This window comes from Cydia strobilella, chromosome 3, assembly GCF_947568885.1.
Source record: "Cydia strobilella chromosome 3, ilCydStro3.1, whole genome shotgun sequence".
Lineage (NCBI taxonomy): Eukaryota > Metazoa > Arthropoda > Insecta > Lepidoptera > Tortricidae > Cydia > Cydia strobilella.
Window position 1 is genome coordinate 17,157,306 of NC_086043.1, and position 27,536 is coordinate 17,184,841.

General features: G+C 40.4%; 1 protein-coding gene across 1 annotated transcript in view; it reads right to left on the minus strand.

Moving 5' to 3' along the window:
- Positions 1 to 27,536, minus strand: part of LOC134755978 (lysine-specific demethylase 6A) — a 49,376-nt gene that overhangs the window by 20,219 nt on the left and 1,621 nt on the right. Inside the window, exons 3-4 of the mRNA XM_063692706.1 lie at positions 26,532 to 26,640; positions 25,153 to 25,261 (exon numbers count right to left, since the gene is read on the minus strand). Of these exons, the coding sequence (XP_063548776.1) occupies positions 25,153 to 25,261; positions 26,532 to 26,640 (218 nt within the window). The remainder of the gene's footprint in view (positions 1 to 25,152; positions 25,262 to 26,531; positions 26,641 to 27,536) is intronic.

A 27,536-nucleotide genomic window follows, 5' to 3' on the forward strand; every position in this document is an offset into this window, starting at 1 on the left:
AAAAACCGCAAATTGTCTAAGACAATTGATTGTTTAGTTATATTGTTCCTGACAAAGTATGAAACAAAGCATAGTTTGCAGTAAAGTGGTTCATTTGTCCATATAAAATGCAAGTCGAGAAACGAAACAATTAATGAAACAATGTCAAAGTAACAGCTGAACTTGACCGCGCCAAGGTTAGACAACACGTAAATAAGAGGCAGGCGATCTGTTGTCATAAAGTCATAATAAACGCTTACTGCAACACGGTCATATATAACACTCCGGCTCGATAATAAAAGTTTACTTGTTGTTTTTGCTCTCCATATTCCCGAGAAACCTTCAAAGAAAGCGGACGCTGTACAATGCTCAAGCAAAAACTTTACGATTTCTGTCTATCCTACCCAAAACCTAAACCGGTCGGCTTTGTGAGGTATTGAAAGAGATTGCATTACGGCTGAGGATTTATTGTATTGCTCTTGGATTATTGTACCTACTAAAGCAAAGTAAAAAAAATTGAGCTAAAAGCACGTCTGAATTAAATTGATCTGTTATGGTCTTGGTGTTATGAGTATAAGCATAAACTAAGAGGCTTGGCATTTTATACGGATAAAAATGAAGTAAGTCATCGTCCGGGGAGAGCGCGCGAGGGTGGGTCGAAAAGGAATGCAATCAATTGGAGCGGTGGTAACATCCGTGAGGTTATTTAGGAGCGCATCAGCGGAGCGTAACGTCACCGATGCGCGGGGTCAGTGACCGTCTGAGGCTCGTCCGTGCAATCGATCGGACGATGCAACGCAACGTCTAGACAGACCGCGGCCGAATCCGTCGTAGCGCCTACACCGCCTTTATTTAGATGACCTCCGCTGACATTTGCATGTAGAAACAAAGAAGGCAGGTGGAGGCATGGCATCCGGTGGCCGCCGATACCGATGACTAAAATTAAATGATCATTACCGTACACACACACACGAGCCCGGGCTTTCACCGCACGCCCGCAGCGGTGGGTTGTTCTTCCCCATTTCTTGCCGACTACGTCACCTCAGGCGATCCAGTATAGGCATGACCTTGTGGTCCATAACAAGTACGCGGAATCGAAGATCACACATGTACTGGTTCACCTATGTCGTGTATTCGAATAACAATGGGAATACAGACCCTGTTCGACATACACTCCAGCTCGCTTCTTATTCGCATTCATTGTTCTTCGATAATAACTTATGATTGCGTCCTGTCACGCAACATTCAAAAGTAATTTTCAACTTACAAACCGCAGGAAGCCACAAAAATCGAAAAGTGGAAAAGACTTTCTTTGTTCAAAACGCTCCACGCTGTTGGGCGAGATTGGAAATTTCCTCTAATTACGTAAATTTTCATCAGGACGTTTTTATTTTTATTTGACTTGTATTTATTTAAAACAAATTTAAAATACTTGATTGAAGTTGATTGTGTTATCATACTTATCATTTACTAAATTACACCTTAACATTTCCTTCAGATAAAACACTTTCGAATCTGCAATCGTTATTGTAGCTATTTTCTAGGTAGGCACCTATGTATTTTCTTTTTTAACTGCCACATTACAATACCCAATTTCTCATCGAGAAATAATTTAGTTTATTTGAACTGTAGTTAGGTTGTTTAGTGGTCTGGTAGGTAAACAAAACTGAACAGATATTACGTGTAAAGAACTTTGTCATTGTGCTAACACCTGACGCACACAAAGGCAGCAGGCACCAGTTGCATACAAATGCAATGTGAATGCACAAGGCACTCGGGCCGGGCCAATGAAGAACAAATGAGCACAATGCATATTAATAAGGTGTAATTGAATGCGGTTAAACGCCCATCGTTATACTTGTCATTATCAGGCCCTTTACTTAACACTGCATAATAATAATATTACACTTTAGAGATAGGTGCATAGGTAGTTTATTTTTAAGTCAACTCAGTCTAAATCCCTTACTTTAGCCTAAATAAAATAACGTTTATAGGTACCCAAATCTATGTACGATTGTAGATACTCCACAATAGGTACTCAACATTTTTTATTTTTTTATATTATCGTTGAATTTAACGTTCTTTTTTAGGGTTCCGTACCCAAAGGGTAAAACCGGGACCCTATTACTAAGACTCCACTGTCCGTCTGTCTGTCACCAGGCTGTAGGTATCTTATAAACCGTGATAGCTAGACAGTTGAAATTTTCACAGATGATGTATTTATGTTGCCGCTATAACAACTAAATACTAAAAACAGAATAAAATAAATGTTTAAGTGGGGCTCCCATACAACGTGATTTTTGTCGTTTTTTGCGTAATGGGACGAAACCCATCGTGCGCGAGTTCGAATCGCACTTTGCTGTTTTTATGTTATTTTAATTCCAGCTTTCTAGTATTTACTACTGACTGATGGTCATCGAGCTACGCCGCCGACAGACGGAGATGGCAAAATAAGGGTTGCCTACGTAACCCTAAAACGAAGCTCTTGGATAACATGAGGTATTAAACAGCCGCATACATACACGCAGGGGGAGCGATTATAATCCGAGCTACCTGCCCGGCCATTATCGCTCAGGTAACGAATTATGTATACACTGAATACAGTCAGTATACCCTATTTATACATCCGAAATGCTCTCCTCGCCCGTTGCTATTCAAATGTGGAGCGTAAAAGAATCAATTCGCCGAACTCGAGGCATGAATGAACATTAACTAAACTTATGTTTCCGTAGTTTGTAAGAGTTTTTAGGGCTGGAATATTGTACAATTTGTAAGACGTGAAGCGTATAATAAAGAAATGTTGACGTGAAAGGAGACATATAAGCAGAAGTACAGCTGTTTAGCAGTAAAGGAGCGGGGTGAGGGGTGCAGCTGGGATGTTATTCCTATGGCGTAAAAACCTCAGCCACTTGTCTGAGAAATCCAATATAAGCGCGAGTTCCGAATACACTAGTAGTTGCGGATATCGCAGGTGCAATTAGACTGGCTCTATGATCGATTGGTGAGCAATGGGAACCCACTGGCCTGACCTAGTTCTGCACTCGCCGCGGCTCAAGGACGGGCCGCTATTTATAGTTCCGTCGTCATCACATCGCATTCACTTTACATAACTGAAGCTGTCACTAGGCACCTACTGCTGCGCCCAGGTATATAGCTGTATATTCCCATTGACTATCGACGCAGCCGAATCAGCATTAGGCTGTCTAACTTTGTATATACTTTTCATTAATTTCAAGACACTGGTTTGCTTTAGAAATTCACCTGCGCCCGGTAAGCATTGAGTATGTACGTGACACCTCACACAATAACACGGGGATCCGCACGAGACTTTCCCACGCCGCCGGCGAATCAACGCGACACTTAATAACCCACTTCCCTATTAACAAGGACGCTTGAAACTGGAACACGCTAACACAATTAGCGAACGAATCCTTGCGAGGAAGTCCAGACAACGATCTAAATACATAAATATAAATTATACCTATAAATCTGAATAGATCACCCAAACACGAATAGTTGACGTACCCAAGATTATGAGATCATCGAGAGCACTAAAGGTATTCCATAGATTTGTGGGATATTGTGCAAATTCTTTGGAGTTAGGAGAAGAGCCATTTAAGAATACAATTAAGAAATGTGTGTTTGTCTGTGATCCAAAATAAACTAAACTTTGTTAGTAAACATTCTAAAACTAAAGTAGAGCGCCGTCTCCCACAATGCAATTATACGATGCACTCAGCAACTCACAATTTACCTGACCATATTGCATCACGGCCTTGGCTCCACGGCAACAGTGCAACGCAAATTGTATGCACCACAACGCAATGCCATTCTATACGATACACTTACAGCTACTAGAACATGTATACTTATGTTACGTAGTACCTAGTTACCTACTATTTCATGCATCATGTGAATGTGTTTCTTCAAGGCAATTGATGAAATATGCGTAAAATTCGATTTTACGGATTGTGATTAATCATTAGAATTAAAACGTTTCATAATTTTAGCACGTTGGCAACGTTTTTCGAGGACATACGCGTCATAAAAATGCGTCGTTCAATACCTTGTCCATCATTCTTTCATATCTAGTTCAAAAATAGTTTGTAACAATTGTAACAACAGCTTTCATAACGTAAAAACCACAAAAACTATAAATATAGTGTAGGATGAAACGAATGTGAAACAAGCCGGCCTATACAGGCAGTTGGATTCGATCGTAGTAGATATCAATGTTTATTTTGCAAACTGAAAGCAAACACACGGTACTTTGAACAAAATTGATAATGGTCGGGCGAGGGCTCGTTTATCGGCTGGCGTCATACCAGTTGACCCACTTTCGTGCGATTCGACTTACAGAGTACCTAACTCTAATATGCAATGTATGTGCTGCTATTTTCAATATTGGCACAGTTTATTTTGAAACGAAGTGCTCAATTTCAGAAAAACTTGGCCTATTCATTTCAGTCTAGCCGCGGTGACCCATTTAAAGGCTATTCATGTCTAATTTAAACACATTACAGATAACCAATTGCCTAGCGCATTTGTTTGTAGTATTTGTTGTTGCAATTACGAATGCTGCAAACACGTAAGTATTATGTGAATGGAAAATATAGGTATAGCGTTGTGAAATGAAGCGTTAAAGTAAGGAAATACTAACAAGACAAGCTAGTTATCGTCAACCTGTATAAGTGCAGCCTTGCGTCTTGGGTGCAGCTTGCAGAGGCCATCCTTACGGTACTAGATGCCTGAGCCGAGTAGGTATAGCTATTGTATTAAACTTATCTATTTTAGCATCTAGGTCAGGCATGCAATGAAACGTTGTACTTACCTTGTTCCTTAGATGTATCATCGTACCTACTTAAATTAGATACAAGAACACTGAGTAATCTTGAGTAGAAAGGTGGATTTAGTATAAGTAATAATAGTAAATAACTCGAAGAGTCCTTGAATGTGCTGGCACTGCTGGCTGACACAGATATACCAAGCTAGGAATACAAATACAGTAAGTAATAGAGCGACTTGAGAACAAAGGAAAGTTGAAGACAAGATGGGAATCTAAACGAATGCACAAGGAAGTTAAGGAAGCTTTCAAAGGAGAATAAGTTACGTGGCATGTTGTAGTGTTCCACCAACACTAGAAATAATCATGACAAAATTGCAACGGAGGAAAAGATCTTTCTGCATCCGATTTTCAACGTATGTATGCCTAATTATCACATTTACGTTTGTGAGGACACTTTTAAACTCCTTGTTTGAACAACAAGAGAGTTTTCGTAATCTTTTCAATCCATTGGCTAGTAGTGGAGATTTAGTTAGTTTAATAATAGTAGCAAACACGTAGCAAACGTCTCGGCGGCTTGACGCGGCTATGCGGAAGCGACGACAGCTGCACATGCATCGCAGCATGATATGACACTAATAAAAACCGCAACATTATGCGGACCACGCTACCGACGAACAGGTTCCCTGGGAGCTGCGCCACAAGCGTTGAATAATAGATAAACACATTGAACGACTACATTTTTTGTGTGATTATGATTACTAAATGATGCAGCAAGTGTGAATTAAGGAAATGCGTCGACAGTACGTACTGTTAATTACTTGAATGCTGTTCGCGTTAACGAGTTCACGTCAGTATTTTTCCTAATAAACGATGCGTGAAATAGTTTATTAGTGTTTGCTGCAAGCGCGATTGAAATTATGCAAAATGAACTTCCCTAACACCAAAAGAACTGAACATTCTGCGCTATTATTACGTTACAACGGCGGAGTGCCCTTGATAACTACCCCATACGATTCCCGGTTCACAAGTGTCGTAACAAGTCCAATACTTATTTACATGCAGCTGAATTAAAAGCTCTGCCCCATCCCCACGGCATCGGAAGGGTTCAACCCTTTGTAGACGACAATTTTAGGTTTACGTCATAGATTGTTCATCAAACAAAAGCCGGGGCAGTAGCATACGATAGTAAAGTCACACGCATATCGTGCGTGCAGGGATATCTTATTCTAAACGCTACCGTGCGTACATAAACCAGCATAAGAGTCATGTCTAATAGCTGTCACATAGCTGTCTTGAATGTTGAGGTCACAGTAACACTGGTGCTCCTGAACATTCAACTGGGTAGACAATGGTGATGTTGCAGGGCCCTTCGCGGGGCTCGCGGGGGCGGAGCCGCTCGATACTGACGTAACCTCATCTCGCAACGCAATACGGCGAAGTTTCGACTCCGCGCGGCACTGAGCCCTTTCCATTTGCTCCCTTTTTGCGGTCACAAGCAGCTTTCTAATGCCTATTGTGCGTACAACGTGACGGTAAGATGGTAAGTAAGTACGGATCGACATCCGTGAGAACTTTCTGAAGGCCTGCCGCGAACCACGTTCGACGTGTTGCCTCCTTGTCACCCTTACGTACGAACTTACAAGTGCGACCGAGAGGCAACACGTCGAACGTGGTTCGCGGTAGGCCCTCTGAAATCACGTACGCACTGCAGTATCTGCAGTGGTTTCGAATATTCACTAAAACCCAATGTTTGGCTTATCGCATGCGTTTAACGTTTTTTACTACATGCGTTATCGCATTGTTTTAGCCATTCATGGTTGTAAAAAAACGTAAATTGGAGTTTTTACTTTTAAGTTACGTATTTTATTACATGTTATCATTCAGGTATTTCCCTTTAAGCAAGACTCATTAAAACTCCTACTTGGGTAATTCAAATTTATAGTAGTGAATTACAGTGACGAAGCAGATAACACAACGATTAAAATTTTGTTATGAACCTCAGTTTCACATGACTGATTTCCGATTCGTGCTTGTAATCCACTATTTGCATAATTTATAATACACTTTTCAGAAAACATTTAAAACAAAACACACATCTGCGTCAAATTGTAAAATTTAAACTCAAATCATCATGTAATTCCATATTCAGTTTTGAGAAAAGCAGGGACTCATTGCTTTTTAGGGTTCCGTACCCAAAGGATAAAAACGGGACCCTATTACTAAGACTCCGCTGTCCGTCTGACCGTCTGTCTGTCTGTCTGTCTGTTTGTCACCAGGCTGTATCTCATGAACCGGGATAGCTAGACAGTTGAAATTTTCACAGATTATGTATATTTCTGTTGCCGCTATAACAACAAATACTAAAAAAGTACGGAACCCTCGGTGCGCGAGTCCGACTCGCACTTTGCCGGTTTTTTTCAAAACTCATAAACATAATATCACATAAACTGAATATCATAACCACAATACAATAGGGGTTGGTAACTTGGTACAATGTCAGACACTCATTATATCGACTCAGACACTTTACAACTTCGGCATTTCATTATCATAGAAAATACGTTTCAAGGTTAAGTAGTACATCTATAAGGTAAGGTTGGGGGTAAGACATCACCGGGATAAGACTATCATTTGACTTATATCAACCGGGATATGGACCGTGATTATCTTTTGTATTGTTTTCGAGCTCCTGATATTTCGATGTATTTTATAGGAAACCGCCGCGGCGCGCCGGGTGACGTTGATCAGTCTTTCAAGTGCGGATGGTGCAACTGGCAGTAAGTCTAGTAAGACTAACCGTGAATAATTTAAAACTGTAAGACTATCACTTGCATGGAATCGTCATACTTTTAGTCTTGTCCTGAGCAAAATAAACTATATTAGTCTTACCTTACCCTACCTTAGTAATGATATTTTGTGTTAGGTATTTGCACTTTAGGACACGGCTGATGAAACTGATGAATTATTAGGGTTCCGTACCCAAAGGGTAAAAACAGGACCCTATTACTAAGACTTCGCTGTCCGTCCGTCTGTCTGTCTGTCCGTCTGTCACCAGCCTGTATCTCATAAACCATGATAGCTAGACAGTTGAAATTTTCACAGATGATGTATTTCTGTTGCCGCTATACCAACAAATACTAAACTCAGAATAAAATAAATATTTAAGTGGGGCTCCCATACAACAAACGTGTTTTTTTTTGCCGTTTATTGCGTAATGGTACGAAACCGTTCGTGCGCGAGTCCGACTCGCACTTGTATAATATCTTTATACTTATTAGGCACATTTCAGATAAACGCAAAAACGTCATGTAAGAACCGATAAGAGACACTATTAATTGGCACGTGAATCTGGTGCTAAGTACCTAGTCTACAATTACTCGTAATTCTACTTTACTAAGAAAACTTGCTGGCCGTATTACTGCGAAGTTTGCATGGGAACATCGAGAGAATACTTAATAGCGTAAAGTGCTGTAAATGGAATTCGTAAATATTTGATGGTTCGACGAATTCATGCTTTATTTATTTTACTTGCCTGCAGCATGAATTGCAGAATCCTAGCATAATCGAAATATTGATCCTTTTGTGCAGTGTTCGTACTTCGTACCAAAACTTTGGAATACAGATTGTTTTACGATTTTACGTATTTGGGCCTCCGTATACACGATTCTGAAGTCTACACGCAACACGATTTTGTGTCAAAACTTCAGGTAGGTAAGTTAAAAGTGTTGCATTGCAAATCAAGTATTATTGCGGCTCGCTTCTCTGCGTCTTATTTTGCAGACAGACTTTCAATGCAAAGGCCCATTCCTCCTATTTGCGAAATATTGTTTACTAGCTTTTCCTCTCGCCTCGATTTCGTCCGACTCGTCCGAGTAGCATAGCCGTACACATTTACATCACCTCCATAACCCCTTTAGATGATGATTCCCGAGATAAATAAATAGGATAGTATATGTTAATTTAGAATATTTAGATGGTGAACCATAGGACCCATAGGTATGTCAAATTTTATCCTAATATGTGCCATTTTCAACCAAAAGGGTACTTATATTGTCGGTTGTCAATAAGGCGTTATTTACATAAAGCTTCAATTTGAAATCAACCTTATCGACAACCGATAATGTGATACCTTTTTTAATTGAAAACGTCACAAATATACACCAGTTTATAGGTGCAAAACCATCCATAATATCATTAATGAAGTAAGATTGTAGATTTTAGGAAGTAGGGCTCTAAGAAGTGATGCTAATTAATTAGTATAATAATGGTCATGACCGTATTTAGCCGGTCGTCAGTCGGCCTTGTGCGTGACGTATCGGCGCGCCCGCGACCACGTGACACGTGACGTATGCAACATTTCGCGGAAATTCCAGCGAGGCAGGCACTTGCGACCGAATTGCGACCGAGCAATGCGGACGTACACCGTACAGACAATTGGCGAATTTGACCGCGCTTGCGTAACGTCTGCGTTTGTACCGTTGCTGATATTTTTGTCGGGGAAAATTGGTAAAGTTAGGTTAGTTGGGAAACAATCTTCAACAAGTTTGTTCCAGCAATAAATACCAAATATAAAATACTTTTGGACAAATACAAGTTTTGGCGAAGATAAGTACGAAGAAGCAATGTAAACGGGAAACTATTGCTAGGTTGCTACCTTCGCAATGCCCTGATAAATGGCAGAATAGAAGTAGTAGTAGTAGTAAACTCTTTATTGTACAAAAAGACATTAAAAATAACATACAATTAGGAAGAAGTACAAAGCCAAACTTATCCCTTTGAGGGATCCTTTCCAGTTAACCTTTGAGTAGATGAAAGGAGAGTGAAAAGAGGGTAACAAATGCAGCAAAATGTACAAGGTACCAGAAAGACAAAGGATATAAATACATACAAAATTTAAGTTAAGCAAAAGATGATGTGAAAGAAGAAGATAATGTCGAAAAGCGTCGGACAGCGTGGTCAGTTGATAACTTGGTAGTTGCGAAGCAGTTGCAGCGGATACAAACGGAGTAAACGCTAACAGAGAATCATTAGAAAATAATTATCGATGGCAGGTATATACCGACGTGACGACAGCGGAGCTTAGCTTAAGGGGCCCACAGACTATCAGTCCGCCGGACGATATCGGCCTGTCAGTTGTTCGGAACTGTCAAATTTTTGTTCTAACTGACAGGCCGATATCGTCCGGCAAACTGATAGTCAGTGGGCCCCTTTAGTCACACAACGAACTACTTTTTTAATTAATGTCACGGTGTAGTTATAAATCGTACCCACAGTCCCACACCTGCAATGAATTGACAATGAATTCCTAATCGCACGTCATTGTCGGCTTAGCAAACATTTCCTGTCTTGAAATAGGTATTGGCATGGAATCTCGGAGCTAAGTTTTCTCGTTATAAAGACAAAAGGGCTCGTGTTTGCTTGGCACGTGTAAATATATCTCGAGTAAAAACTAGGGCAAGTGGGTTGCTGAGTTCACGCCCTGCGTGGGTGGCTTCAGGGGTGCTATTACACCCGCTAGTCAACTCCAGCGCTCAGAAAAGCCAATGCGAGTCCTCTCTTTGATAATGCAAATTTGGTAGGGATCATGAGATCCCTGTTACAATGGTTTGCCCAAGAACTCGAAAAGCCTGCACTAGAAAAGTAATGAGAACACAGCCAGCCTAGTTATGTTGTGGGCTAAGTTTTCTTACGTAAACCAAGCCGAAGGGCAGCCGGTTGCGGCATGCCCTTTCGCAATGGACGCCCTACGATATCGTTTGTGTAGGAGAATAATAGGCAACTTTGACTCAGTTTGAAAGTAGGACCGCGTGGATGAAATATTACTTTATCTTTATATAAACCGCTATAATCTTACAATGAAAAACCCGTAATTCAATTTTCCTCAAATATTTTGCCTTAATACTCTAAAAACAAATTAAATTACTTTCTATGAAAATTAATTTGTGTTATTACAAGTAGACACACTACTATTTATTTCGGTTTGTATTTTGTCTTAATATTGAAATCCCGTGGAAAATATACACAGAGAGAGCAAAATACAGAATATTTGTCGAATATATCAGGTAACCGTGGTATAAGCGAGCTTATAACAAGGAGAGCTTTATTTCGGTGATGTAGGAAGCTCGCGTCCGTGGTAAGGAGGTCATTGACAGGGCGCCTCGCTCGGCTCGGATGCAGCGAGTGCACAGAGTTCCGGTGCACTACGCGGCAGGTATAAATAGCGAGCCGTTAGTGTCGACGACCGCACGCCTGCCCTCCTCTGACCCACTTCTTAATAAAACTGCAATTACGTCACAGGACTAGAGTTTTGTAATAATCGAAGAAACGCGCCCCTCACCGCGGGGTGTGGGAACGTCAAGACGAGCTAAGCTCGAACGCGAAGGGCGAAGGGAGACTCGGGGGCGAGTGGAAGGGGCCGGGCTGTGTGGTGTGTATTCTCTAATGCTTGACGATTTCTGGCGAATCAAACCGTATTTTAACCAGTGTAACTGTAACTATGAAATGTGTGAAAATAAAGCGCGTGTTTATGCTGGTTTTGCACGCGATTAGAACAGAGACCTAGCTAATAACGCATACGCCCTTCGAGGGCTGAGAGCGGTGCGCGCGCGGGCCCGCGCAGGTTTGTGCGTTGAGTGCGTACGTGACTTGGCCCAGGCCCGATCGAAGAACCCGCCACACCCGCGCGAGATGCACTAGCCCCCTAAAGCTACTACATCAAGCTAATCTACATCTACAGATTGAACTCGCGCACCGCTATAACCGCTTTATAGTTGCGTTATGGTTTTTCGCATACCGGCGGAGTTAGATGCTCCGTAATTAAATTCCGGTTTTGCCGCTACTCTGTTGCTAAATGACGGACTTTGCCTTGTCTAAATCTATGATCTGTTATTTTATGTGACTTGTGACGCGAAGAGTTCATACTTCAACTTCAAACTCTTCATAGTATGATCGAATAAGAATAATATTTAAAGTATTATTGTTTTGAAATGAGAAAAAAACTATTTGATTACCTGATACCAAAGACCTATACAACTCCGTATAAGATAAATAAAGTATAAGAAAAAAACGTGCCTCGGAAATCAAGAAAAATTGATTCTCGCACAGATGGCGCTACCACCAATACCAACCTTTGGCCTATTCTCGGCTAGATGGCGTTGAAGGTTTCGTTTGTTATTAAACAATTTTAACACATATCACTCATAAATATCAGTTCAAAAATAATAAATACAAATAAAAAAATCATTTATATACATTTTTTGATATTTTATCTTTAGTTTTAATCGTGTGTCGATAGATGGCAGTAAATTTACTGTGACTACAAAATTTACTATGCCAGTACCCCTCTATCCTATATATTCTCTATGCTGATACATATGTACTTCTATAACTTATGTAAGCGAGGGGCTGTGGCTGTCAGATCAACACATACATATTTTTATGTTTATCGTCAATTGTTTTCTATTTATAAGATTTTTCGAGGCCACATTGTAAGCATGTTTTATTTATAGGCATAAATTTAAGATTTTCTACATATAGAAACAGTTCGAGAACAAACAACGAGAATGACATTGATTTGCAAAGTGAGCTTCCACTAATAGTTACCTAATTCGTAAGCATTTTTTTTCGCCTGTAAGAACGTCTCCAGTTTAACATTAAGCTCGAGTTACGTAGCAAATATTTATAACCGGAGGCCACACTTATACCGGTTTGTATGAGAAAACTGGCCCGGGGACTGTTGTTAAACTTGTAAACAGCAAAGTGCATCATCCTGTTAATTGAACGCGCTACGTGGCACGCGCCGCCGCGCCGCCAACAAAAAGTGCATTAAACTTGCCATTCGCGAATCGCATAAAAATACCAGTCTCCCGTCCCGGCCGTCCCTAACATTTACAATTTTAATGTCGCATTACTCGCATTATTTATCCAAACAAACAAAATGCCTATACTTTTACATAACATAAAAACATTTGAGAATATAAAACATCTACATACCTGCATCCTCTACAATCTCTACATAATCGTCAGTAATAACATCATCTCTATGAAGCTTAGAATAAATTTTAAAGTGGAAAAATCTATTCTAAGCTTAATAATCGTAAGCATCGTTCGCAGACGTTTCTGCTTGTTAAAAATTAACCATCTCTATGTCAAGAAGATCCGGGAAAAAGTCTGAAATATACGTTGTTGATTTCATACACGGCCCAGATTTTTTTCAAAGTGTCTACAAGCTTTACACACCTGATAGTCTGTGTGGAAAGAGAAAAGTCATAGATTGTATTGGTTCCCATACATTCCACGACTATTAGGATTAAAATAAACCTATACAACGGCAATAAATATATTGTTGAGCGTTACTGTAACACGTACCTAACGTAACCGACGAGCAAATATTTGAGAGAAACCGTTGCACGAGTTAAACACGGCACAGATCACCGGAATAGTTCGCCGGTAATGGTGAAATTACCCACTAAATGCAATTAAACCGCCAACGAGTGTGCGCCGTCGGGAAATTTTATCGCTTTCTATACGTGTCTGTTTATTTACTACACTGCGTGGTAACATACTCGTACGAGTATGCAATTATACTATGTATATTTTCTGTTTCATGTACAGCAAGCATTGACCGATAAGTTAATTAAATGTCATTTGAGCCTGCATGATGCGAGCTAGCCAGTGAGTGACCGTCACTCATTATCCGTTTTTTCTAATTATTCAACTTTGAATACGTGTAACGCGATGCGGGTAAATAACTACTTCCGGAAGATCCTTTAAACTATGAAACTGGTTTAAGATGACAGATGCGCTTTGAAGGGTCTTGATTTCTCAGGGGTGGCGAGGTGGTAAAGTAGAAACAAAGACTAGTAAGTAAGCAGCTTGTAGTGACAGGTGGGGAAGCAGCCGGCGCGGCACCTGCCCGAGGCACGCGCTACATACAAGCTGCTAAACCATGTACTAGCCATTACATATCCTATGCCTACTGTCAGTCTACGTTTTAGTACAAGCAGCTGACTGGAAATGTCACACAGGACTTTAAATTATATGATGCTAATGAACTGCTGCTAGAATATCGTGGCAATTGTATACGCGAATAATGACTATGGAAGTAATAAGTAAGCCTATAAAGGAACAGGTAAGGCCATTAGTGATACGAGCAATGTGAAGCCCAGAAATTGTGCAGTGCCCGGAAAATACAATCTCATTTATCAAGTACATGCAGTCGGTAATACTATTCGCTTAGCGACTTTGCATACAAACTTCTATGCAGGGGGCGTCACTTTTCTCTGCAGCCGACTGTAGGTACAAGGATATACTCTAAAATATCCATTAAAATCAGCCATATATTGTGTTCTATATCTATCGTATAGGACTATTAGGTAATATATATTTCCTAATTTAAAGGAACTCGGCATTTCCAAACGAGTTGAGGATCGACTTCAACTTCAACTTCTTCAACTGATAGGTCGTTATTGTGGTTGTTTCTTTGGGTATATCATGCGGTCATGGACCTAAGCATTGTCTCTTCTTATTCTTTGCTCGTTCTCACATTAGGTGGGGTCGGCTCTGCTAATTTTTCTGCGCCATGACATTCTGTCTAGCTTTGTCGGATCAGGAAGCTTCTCCTTCTTTAACAGGCTGGTCATACTGGTCCACCGCGCGCGTGGTTGGGGGCCGGCCTCTACCTCTTTGTTTTTCCGACAGGTATAGCGCTCTCTTAATCACATACTCGTCATTTCATGATATGTCCGTACCACCCCAGACGACATTCCTTTAGCTTTTCGGAGATAGGGGCTACCTTGAAGCTTCCGCGTATGTGTTCATTTCTGACTTTAAGCCTAGTAACCCCTCCCGACCATCGAAGCATCTTCATTTCTGTTGTGTGTTGTGTGAAGCTTTTGTACGTCCGTCTTCTGCACTGGCCAGCATTCGGCTCCATACAACAATGCCGGTCTGACAGCAGTTTTGTATACCTTTCCTTTTGTGCGGTTGCATGTGTTGCAGTGCGCATTCGGGGGTCGCAGAACACTCCTGTTAGGCAACGCCACTTCTGCCAGCCGACACTTACTCTATGGGCTACGTCCGCCTCGATTTAGCCACTCTCGGATACAACCGAGCCAAGATATTTGAATTGAGATACTTTGGGTATTGGATCTTGATCAGGGCAGTAAACAGTGGTAGACTGGCTGCTATTGCTAAACCGGCATTCGAGGTGTTCAGTTTTTGATCTACTGACTTTAAGCCCCGCTTTCTCCAAAGTATCGACCCATAGGCGCAATGTAGCTTCTGCCTCCTTTGATGTATTAGATATTAGGAGGATATCATCCGCATAGACGAGGTTCCAGGGAAGCGGGGCTTGGATATCTTGGTGATCAGATCCATGACAAGGCTAAATAAAAGAGGACATTGGGCCGAGCACCGACACATGATGAACACCGACGCCTACTTCGAATGCCTGGCTCAGACCTGCTGGGTTTTTAACTCTGGTGCACGCACGATCATACATATCCTGAATAAGCCTAACATATCCTTCTGGCAGGTGTTGAGCTCTTAGAGCCTGCCACACGAGTCTGCGTGGTACTCTGTCGAAGGCTTTCACCAAGTCCATGAAGATAAGATATAAGTCTTCTTTATTCAGGCGATATTTGTCGGTCATGATTCTAAGAGTCTCGATAGCATCAGGTGTGGACTTTGAGGGTGTAAACCCGAATTGATTTGGACCTGAGAACTGTCTGAAGCAACCAATTATACTTGGATCTGTGAAGGGCAAACGCGATGAAAAAATGCCACAGGGCTGAAGCGACTTAATCCTGAGTGCATGCAGTCTTTAAGAGGCGGTCCACTCACAAATAATATGGCCATGACTCATGAATCACCATCCTTAGACATGAGTTGGGGAAACGACTAGGAAGAGAAGAGATTGAGACGCATATTATTTACAGGTACTGTATATTAATTATATAATATAAAGAAATGGGTGAGTAAGAAATGAGTATTATACCATCAATATTACGAGCAAAATGGAGCGTAGAAATTTTAATTAGGTACTTCTGAGTTCTGAGAATTCTAAAACTTTTTGTACGTGGATTCAACGTTCATATAGAATTCTAAATGTAGTCTTGACGTTGACGACGATGTGGGAATACAGAACTTACCTACAGAGCCTATAATGTTACAAGGAAGAGGAACCGAATACATGAATAATAAATAATATTACGAAGAAAATAAATATTTATCGTGTTTAGACTTATCGAAACAACGTTTTACATTTCATGAGTTTTTGTAATAGAAGACACAAGAAATATTTACTCGAGCACAAAATATTTTTTTTATGTTTATAGTGCTCCCACATAAAATGTTATACAACATCGTGTGACAGGGACAACATGATAGTATTGAAAGTGTTTATTATATTGTCCCTGTCACACAATGTTATACCTATAACATTTTATGACAGCCAATGTGGGAACACCCCACGTAAGGGGTTAACCCACAAAAAAAATTGAAATAACCGATTTACTACTAAGAAAGTAAAGACGTACGATGACGTCTCAATTTGCTATGGTCAAGGCATCTCATTTAAATAAGGTTAGCTAATTTAAAAATTGTCGAAAGCGTTAAGTTTGACCTTTTTTCCAAATATGAACTCAAATAAATAAATTCCATGATTACTGCGAAACGGCCTAAAGGCAACTAGCCTAGTATAGAATATAATATAGAATAGGTCCGCTAAAACTAGCATCATCTGGCTTCTATACCAGTATAGGAGTGCTTCGGAGTAGGAATAGGATACCGTTAGTGGCCGCGGCGGCGTTGCGTTGCGTAGATAATGCGCCAACCGGTTACGAACCGTGATAACGATACAGGTATAATAATATAATATTAGATACAACATAGAAACAAAGTAAGTAAAGCTAATCTAACGAAATTTTATGAAAGGCTTGTGACGTTCATTTTGCGAGAAAGGTAGATACTCTAGTCATTTCCATGAAACAAGTGAATCGCTAAGTTTTCCCACAGATTCTATTGTGATAAAATATCTGTGGGTTTTCCTTGACGGGGAATTACGTGTAGAACGATTTAATTAAGCTCAATGGATTTCCATATTGCATCGCGCGGTCAACAGAGCAATGACGTAAGAAAAAGTGCGCGAAAACTTGATAGTGAACTGTCATGACTCACTGAGTTACGCTGACTGAGGCTGACGTACAAATCGTACAATTGTAAGGATTGTCCTCCTTGTATGGTTTACTCATCGTTATCTAGTTCGTAGTACGCAGAAACCACGCATTGTATGTATGAGTAAGTCGAATTAATGAATGTGTCATAAATAGTACGAGTTTCGCGGGCTACAAATGCTACAATTTAACAATATACGAATATTTGTTTATGCGATTATCATACAATTTTAGACCGATGTTCATAATTTTTAAATTAAATTAGTAAGCTGTAGCTAATGAGCAATGAGCAAATAATAACCACTAACGACAGGACATAGAAAAGTTTTTAGATCGCCAAGAATGAGTGCAAATATGCACATCCGTACTAGAAATGGGCACATAGTTAACTTTCTTCTAGCTCGGTCTGTTGCTAAACCTTGCAAGAATGTCCGGTTACTTCGTTCGGCTACCCGTTGGGTCCGGGACCGTTAGCTCGAGGAACAATGAAGTACATATATGCAATAGTGCAGTAACTGAGCGTTAGAAGGGCGAGTTAGCAACGCAAGTATCGCGTGTCGTTCCGACCACACTACCGACCTATATTTTATGCGGTGGCGCTTTATTGTTTACTAGCCATACACGCACCCTCACATGTTCACTACCCCTGGATTTCCAATCTTAATGGTAGGTACTAAGTTATGTAATATTGTTACTAAAAACAAACGACTACGATCGCCCTATCACCCTCTCATTGTGTATAAAAATAAAACTGTAAGTATATAACTTTAATCACATTGCCCTTCCCTTGTACCAACACATGTAGGGATGAATGACTGAGGGCTCCGGCTACCTGCGAAAATACACCCAAAAAAATATGCACACATGCACAAAAATGCGACCTCTCGTCGGATCAGGCTTCGTGCAGCCGACTCGACGTAGGTGTCTGCTGTCTGCATTTCGGAAGAAACAAAACAATAGAAAGGAGTCGCGTGTGAGCGAGCGCGACGTCGGGATACGGGCGGCAGGTCGTGCGAGAGAGAAAGAGAAGTCACGAAGCGACGTAAACAAACTAGCGGTGGCTTCGACCGCACTCACCATTTTGGGGATACTGGGGTCCGGAGGTCGGCGATGGCCGCAGCGGCCCAGGTAGTGTCGAGCGGGGTCGTCGGAGTTCAGCACAAGCACTCGGTCAGACTCGGATCACACAGGATGGTTCAGCACTCGTCACAATACGATCACGACAAATCCCGATCAACACTACGCTCGCGGCCCGCGCCGGTGCAGTTTACGTCACCGCATCCCGCTCCCGACTGGCTCGGCTCGCGCGGCGCTCGCGAGCGACGACCTCGCTGCGCTGCAGCGTGCACCACCCCGCGCCCCGCCGCCCGCGGCCCTACGCCCCTCGCGCCCGCGCTGCGCGTCCTACGTCCGGTGAATCACGAATGTCGACCGACGACCGAGCACCGAGGACCGCCCGCGCGAACGATGTATACCGAGACCTGACCAAACAACAAACAGAACCCAAACATACTTAATGCGAGCAAGGAACTCATAACTTCCATTAAAAAAAATCCTAACATTGAAAATTTTTCTTTGAGATATAGGTAACACCGAATAAGCAATACTATCCTATATTTTAAGTAGAAAGACTAACTTTATGTTACTAGAACTTATTTGTTTTACAAGGGGGCAAAGTTGTTGTTTAACCTCTCGTGCTAAGGCCCCGTACGCAGTACGCACTGGCGGTTGGCCGCTTAACCGGCCAACCGCGAAGAAGCCGCATTTAAGCGGCCGGAACGCTCGGCGTCTTGGGTCTATTAACAAAAATTTTGCTTTACTATAAAAATTAATCTACATATTTTATTTTTAATTATTAATAAACTAGCTTTTCGTCTGCGCGGACTTAGTAACTGCAGGTAAAGTAAGTATAGCGCCTGGAAAATTTCTCATGGCAATCATTCAATTTTTGAGCATATTTTGCACACAAATTAGCAGCACTTCATTAATTATCTCAATTCCACCCCGCTTTTAACTTTCTTAAGGGATGATTTTCGGGATTAAAACTATCCTATGTCCTTCTCCGGGACAACCTATTTCTATGCCAAATTTTATCTAAATCGATTCAGCGATTTAAGCGTGAAGAGGGAACACACAGACAGAAAGACAGACAGAAGACAGACTTTCGCATTTATAATATTAGTATGGATTATTCTATATTAGCATGTAGGCTAAATAATATTGTAGTGGACGAACACGTCGGCTACAAACTCATCGGCGTGGTGGCGGCCAGCCGTGAAGCGGGCCGCAGCTCTTCATTCAACCGCCGCGGTTGAAATTTTGTGACGGTTAAGTACGTACGATCACAAGCGGTTGCATATTAAACTGGAAAAGCGGCTAGCCGTGCGGTTAGCCGCCCCCGCGGTTAAGGGTCCTTACGCACTAGCGGTTAACCGCGGGGGCGGCTAGCCGCGCGGCCAGCCGCTTTTCCAGTTTAATATGCAACCGCTTGTGATCGTACGTACTTAACCGTCACAAAATTTAGTATTAGTAATTTAGTAAAGCAAAGAAATTGTTTCGTAAGTCGGACCCAACTGTCACCATAAAAGTGGCAATATGCTTATTGCACAAGCTGCGACAGCTATGGTCGACATTGTTATTAGGTTAAAGTTCCCGTAACGTTATTATTGTATTAGTTTATTAGGGTCCATCTCTGTCTTGAGTAAAAGGAGTATTGTTTATTTTATTGTGTAATTCAGCGTAGTTTTAGTTGCGTGAGAGACTCTTATCGTACCGTTAGCGAGAGAAAGTGGGGATGTCCATGTCCGCCACAAAAGAATACGGGTCCCAGAAGCATTCTATATTACTTCATCACAAACCAAAGTTTATACTGTAAATCTTTTTTTCCTTTCGTTGTTTTAGGTAGTACAAATATATAACACAAACTACCTCAACGGCGCCCATTTTGTTAATGGACCAAGGTCGCCGAGCGGTCCAGCCGCTTTACGCGGTTTCATCGCGGTTTTGTCGCGGTTGGCCGCTATAACAACCGCGTCAGGCGGCTGGCCGCTCAAACGAACCGCCTTAGCGGCCAACCGCTAGTGCGTAAGGGGCCTAACCGCTAGTGCGTTATGGCCCTAATATTGATACCCGAGCAAGCGAAAGATTCCAAAATTGAACCACGAACGTGGCGAGTGGTTCGAAAAATGCAATCTTGAGCGTTGCGAGGGTTTCAAGCACGTTTCAAGGCATGAGGGTTAAACAAATTTTGCCACCGAGTGAAACACAAAACTTCACCACGCTAACACAAGGAAAATACTAACTGTAAAATATCAAACGAAACCAAAGCAAATCGATTCAAAATGAATGTTATTAAATATTTATCATTAAAAATCATTATTTAAAAGAATTTTAAACATAAGAAAACCAATTAAAATTTTGCATTTGATTACTTTGCCTTACATGTGAATAAAATGCAACTTTCTCATCAGTTTTTGAACAATCAAGTGAGCCTTTACCAGCTGGTGTGGTAAAAAAGATTTTTGTTACAGAAGAAAAAAAACGAAACCTTAATCAGTTGAATAATATTGATAAACGTCAAAACAACTGGTTTAAAAATTTGTATTTATAATAATTTCACAATTTAGAGGAAACTAACTATTATCATTCACACACTAACTCACTGCATTGCAGTTTATTAAGTGCGAACTCCGGACAAAATCTGCATACAATAAAATTCACCCCAGAGTTTATGCATCCTATAAGGGACTTAACCACGTGTTAGGGATTTATACGCAAGGGGACATTTCACTGAGATTATTTAGAAAATATTACTTCGAAAATAAAACTATGAAAACGAATTATATCGCGTATATTGAATTTATAATACATCCCGACATTTCGAACCCTTTCAGCGTTCGTGGTCAACGGGTGACTGAGGAAAAACTACAATGTGCAAAAATACCCACATACAAAAATAATGAACCATAATAAACTATAAAATTTAAGGCTGGTTGTACATGCAACATCGGTTCATAAGGCTAGTTATACAATACAACTATTTTTCAAGTAAAGATATACGCGATAAAGCAATAATAAATGCAACGAATAAATGAAAAATGAAATGAAATGAATAATATTACTTCTAGTCAAAAACAAGTCAGAGTGGCGGCCAAGTTGTTAATCAAAATAATGAACTGCTGAATGGTTCCCCTTGCATTTCTTTTCTATAAATACCACTTGTACCGGTTGCCTTCCGGACGGTTTCCTCGACCGTTTAAACCTGCATATTTAATAGAAAGAGGATATCGTGTTACGAATCGATACTTTGGATGTGAAAGTATTGCGAGGCGTTTTAAAATAAATGGCGTTAATTTCTTACTAGCTTTTGCCCGCGACTTCGTTTGCGTGGAATCAGTAGCAGCAGCTAGAGTAAGTTTAGCGCCTGGATCAAGTGTAATAGCAATCATTCAATTTAGGCCTAAGCTTAATTGCTTGACATCAATTATAAAGCAAATCATTAAATCTCTCAATTTCACCCCCCCCTTTTCTCTCTCTCTTTAGGGATGATTTCCGGGAAAAAAACTATCCTATGTCCTTCCCCGGGACTCAAACTATCTCTATGTCAAATTTCAACTCAATCGGTTCAGCGGTTTAAGCGTGAAGAGGTAACACACAGACAGACATACAAACTTTCGCATTTATAATATTAAGTATGGAATACAAGAAAGGTAAAAAGGATGGTAGTAATGTGTTAGTCCGGTTTAGTTATAACTAGCTTTTGCCCGCGACTTCGTCTGCGTGGACTTAGTAACCCCAGCTAGAGTAAGAATAGCGCCTGGAGAAAGTCTTATAGCAATTATTCAATTTGAGCATATTATGTACACAAATTAGCAGACACTTCATTAATTATCTCAATTCCACCCCGCTTTTTACTTTCTTAAGGGATGATTTTCGGGATAAAAACTATCCTATGTCCTTCTCAGGGACTCAACCTATCTCTATGCCAAATTTCATCTAAATCGGTTAAGCGGTTTAAGCGTGAAGAGGGAACACACAGACAGACAGACAGACTTTCGCATTTATAATATAAGTATGGTATTATGGATGGAATACAAGAAAGGTAAAAAGGATGGTAGTAATGTATTAGTCCGGTTTAGTTATAATTAGGGATGTACCGACTAGTCGCCGACTAGTCGGGAAAGCCGACTATCCGGCCACGTTTGTAGTCGGCGACTAGTCGGCAAAATTAGCCGAATAGTCGGCACTATTTAATCTTCAGGAAAGATAAGATTTTTATTTCAACTCTTTCAATTCTACTCTAACAAAAACAGTCTTTGATATTCTGTTGACGTTGAGAATCTCAACATTGAGAATACTTTGAGAATACAACGTTGAGAATAACAACTTGAGATTGGCTGGCCGCTGGAGCCGATATAGCCGCCGGTGTCGGTGATGGTGTCGGCGGTAGTTGCGGCAGAGAAATGGAACAAGGTGATGAATCGCTAGATTTAATTGCAGCGGCCAGCTGAGGCATTTGGTGTTTGTGTTTATATTTGAGCACTGGGTGCACCTCACTTTATTTGCATCGCCTTCAGCATCTTCAAAAAAAGTCTACACACGCGATTTCCTTTTCGACATTTTTCGTATTTATTAAGAGCACTATATGTATTATTTATTTAAACAGTTATTACAATTTCTTGTTTTCGCTATGAAACACGAAAGGGCGACTAATAAATCACGAAAACTTAGGTAGACAAAACTAGTCATACGTAAACATGAACGCAAGACTTGTGCTGCCAGAGGGCCTACCGCGAACCACGTTCGACGTGTTGCATCCCTGTCACACTTACGTACTAATTTATAAGTGCGACAAAGACGCAACACGTCGAACGTGGTTCGCGGTAGGCCCTCAGGAACGAGGCGACCGAAACGGTTCCGATTGCATCCAAACTCTGCCGAAACCAATGATCGGCCAAGCCGACTAGTCGGCCGACTAGTCGGCCATCTGAGCGCCGACTAGTCGGCTAGTCGGCCAAATCACTAGTCGGTACATCACTAGTTATAATTGTTATTGGCCGAGCGTTAGCGAAAGTCCGTTTCAGCTTGGGCAAAAATGCTTTCGTATGTCCGGATGTTCTCCTCTACAGGTCGCAATTCTCAACAGATTCTCGTGAAATTTTGTGAGCAGGTTTTTTCGTGATTCAGTTTTTGGAAATGTTTTCAAAATGGCAGAGCCTTACATTTTTTCAGTTTTATTTATTTATTTAATCTTTATTGCACAAAAGAAAAACCTTACAGTACAAAAGGCGGACTTAATGCCATAAGGCATTCTCTACCAGTCAACCTTAAGGCTAAGCAGAGAGATTGTGGGCGGTGCTACAAATACAACAGCAAAAATAAAATAAAAATGACATATAATCACATATATACAAATATAATATACATATATACTATATATAATATATATGTATAAATAACGACGAGACTCATTATGAAACGAATAAAAATACACTAAGAAGCTTTCATTCCGCTAGCATAGAAAGCATGTAAGAATTTTTTGAACGCGAACTTATTTGGCGCATTTTTTATTTTAAAAAGAAGTCCGAAGAAGATAAGTTTTAAGTTATGGTGGCGATGTCAAAAGCTCACAGAGCCATTAGTTTTTGTGTGATATAAACGTAAAAAATATACACAATTTCACATTTAAATATAATATTGTTAGATTTATTAGATAAGGAGTCCCGGCAACCTCGGCCGAATTTCACCTTCCCATATAAACGGAGTTTCGTTCTCATTTTAAAACTATTTACGTGTTGGATTGTAATGAAACTTTGCACATACAATGACATGAGGTATATCTATGCTTGTAATTAGTTTATATAGCTCCAGTTTATAAAACAAACGAAATAAAGCAAAAACAAGTTTTGTATTAAAAACTTAAATTGGCTGTATTTTTTTAACTATGGTGTCTGAAGCTACATAAACTAATTACAGGCATGGATATAACTTATCCTATTGTAAGTACCTACAAAGTTTCAGAGCAATCTATATAGCTAGTCGTTTTTAAATGAGAACGTAACTACGTCTGTATGGAGAACCGAGCTTGCCGGGCACTCTTAATTCTTAAATGTAAGAATGTGAACATTTAGAAAAGGACATAGGTCTCCCTCGTACCTCTCGCTTGCCAGGTTTTCCTCCTTCCTCCTTACCAAGCGAAATGAAACTTTAGCTTAATAGAAATTGACAGTACTTGTACTTACACTAATAACTACAAAAAAAGGTCCTGAATGAACGAATGAGTGAATGTGATTGAAGCGCGCAATATTTAAGCATGAGGAATATTTTTGGTCAATCTTTCAGCTGGCTGTTGAACTGGCTATTAAATATTATAATGAAAAACACTGATTTAAAAACCCCATAACTAAACCAGGCAAGGGCCTGACACTCTTTGATAGATAAAGATAGTCTTATTGCGATTCCTATAAAAGGAAAGAGAAAATAGTGCCATGCTTTGTCCTTATCACCGACCGGGTGGCATCATATACCTATCCTACCGGAGGCGATGGCGAAATACCGAAATTTATAAGAGTGAAAGAGAAAAAATCCTATGCTGCCCACATTTTATATGAATATTCTTTCTCTTACCCCCGGTCGCTCGGTGGCGCGTCTATAACTACTTATATATACTATGTCTATGAAACCAGGTAACTAATATAGTTAAAAGGTAATGTTAAAAGTTGGTATGGCCATGACATAATACATATTTTACTTTACACGAACTTGAATTTGGACCATTGTTGTTTGATATCAAAGAGGATATAATAAGATAGAGCGGTACTGTCATAGTAAATTTTGTAAATTCACTGCCATCTATCTACATACTTTAAAACTAAAAATGAAGATTTATAAAAATACGTTAAAATGTATTTAAATATGGATAAATGATTTTTTTATTTGCATTAATTATTTTTATATGATTTTGACCCATGTTCTTTAACGGATATGCGTTAAAATTATAAATAACAAACGAAACCGTCAACGCCCTCTATACGAGAGTAGGCCAAAGCTAGTGGCGCCATCTGATCGAGAATCAATTTTCGTGATTTTTCGAGGCACGTTTTTCCTTAGACTGTATCCATCTATTACGGAGTTTTATATCTATCTTTGGTGATATGAACTAAAGTAACCTGAGTTTACAGATAGTGTTTTTTTAAATAAAAATTATGAACTTACCATTCAAAGGCGTTATAGTGGTAGTAACAGAGCCCCAGCCCGTACAGAAACAAAGGGTCCTTCCAGTTGTCCTGCTCCAGCGCGTAGAACTTCTGGTATGCTGACATGGCTGGTGGAAAACAAATATTCATTAAAAACTGGTAATAAGTTGAACTGGAGACAGTTTATTTATTTTGGGTAGGGTCTCCAAACTTTTTACCTGATGGTTATGGGTGGCTTTATGGCTAGGACTTTGCTTCTTTTTTGCGGGCCCAGTTCCTTGCATACTACTGTGTATGATTGCAGTGTATGATGTTGTTTGGTGCTTAATTAGGGTCGGATTTTATGGAGTTTCATAGTAAACAGCCGCGGCGCGCTGGATGACGTTGATCAGTCTGACAAGTGCGGATAGTGCAACTGGCACTTACTCTTGCAAGGTCAGACATCATTTTTATTTGCCAGGTAGGTTAGAACTTGATAGCACACTTTTTAGAAAATCATTAGATCATTTAGAGAATCATATAGAATTGCAATTAATTAGGTATTGCAATATTAGCAATAATAAAATGCAGCAGCTCAGCAGTCGGCGACTGAAGGCTAAAATGATGATGATGATGTCCCCTAGATGGGACAGAGAGTCGCCATTTTTCGAGCAGACCAAATTTAATTATATTAATATTTATTATCCTTTCAAGCTACTATCTATTGCTACGCCAATTAGAAAAAAAACCGGCCAAGTGCGTGTCGGACTCGCGCACCGAGGGTTCCGTACTTTTTAGTATTTGTTGTTATAGCGGCAACAGAAATACATCATCTGTGAAAATTTCAACTGTCTAGCTATCACGGTTCATGAGATACAGACTGGTGACGGACAGACGGACAGCGCAGTCTAAGTAATAGGATCCCGTTTTTACCCTTTGGGTACCGAACCCTAAAAATCATTCACATATGGGTACATGGAATTCATTTAAAATTGCGGTTTTCTACTTTGTTCCAGACTAGATAATTAATATATGTTTAATTTTGTAATAGTAATCTGTAATTTTACCTCATCTCAGTCTCTGCTTATATGTTTTTTTATACCACATCGTTGGCAAACAAGAATACGGCCCGCCCGATGGTAAGCAGCCTATGGACGTCAGCAACTCCAGAGGTGTAACATGTGCGTTGCCGACCTTTTAAAAACCTGTACACTCCTTTTTTGAAGAACCCCATACTGTAGACGCTCTGGAAAACCTCGGAAGGGAGCTCATATTATCCTGCACCAATTATAAGTTTCTGTTTGACCCATGTTTGACCCAATGTTGAGTGGTGAGTTTATCTATTTCTGCCACTTATAGGTTGTGTGTAATAATATTTCACCGATGTTCAGAATAAACTCACAAAAAAATTGTATTAACCTTTAGCATAGTCCTCTAGCAGTAGATGGAAGTGTCCCAACTTGCAGTATGTCTTGGGATCTATGCAGATATCCCTCCGGGCCCCCGGTGAGCTGGCCCTGTCCTCCTCCTGAAGATAATACACATATATGTTTTAGTTTACAGGAATAATAGGCCGCGGACTGGACGACTGGGCGAGCGGGGCGGCGGGCGGCGCGGCAAGCCGCCACTGCTGTCGTCCAAAACAGGTTCATTAAAACCTACATTTTGATTGACATACATTTGACTGTTTTGGACGACAGTGGCGGCGTCTTGCCGAACCGCTCGCCGCCCCGCTCGCCACGACGCGCGCCGCGTGCGTCCAGTCCGTGGCCTTATGAACAAGCTTTCTGTCGTGAATAATAGAGGAGTATTTAAGATAAACCCATCAGCATGCAAACATTGCTTAACAATGCTTTTTGAATATTTGGTAACATTAAATAATATCACGGTTTAGACTCGCTTGTTTTAGTCACTCGCGCCGTGATATTATTTAATGTTAGTATGTCTCACAACAGTTTAAGTTCGATTATATGGTAACGTGTTTGTTCTGTGGATATGTAATAAAAACCTAATAAATAATATGACAACAGGAATGAACACTGTAGATATACTGCAGAGAATGAGGATCATAATAATTTTACAGTATAACTTCTTCTCACTCCTGCAACCCAGTTTTTAAAGCCATTATTATGTCATAAATTTTATTTTTAAAAAATGCGAAATATATAAAGAAAGAACATCTAGTCACTGTGACAACATTTTGAGATATCGCGGTTTGAAAGGAACGATGTAGGTAGGCTATGGTAACTGCTTACCATCAGGCAGGCAAAAAAAAATGTAGATATAGTTGGTCAAACCAATTTGTCAGTGAGTAACAACCAGGAAAATTATACTCATCCCTTTCTTTTGGGCGCTAGTACTAGTGTAAGACAAAGATAGTATGATTCTCTCTGTCTATGTTTGAAATGAGACAGTCCTTTGACA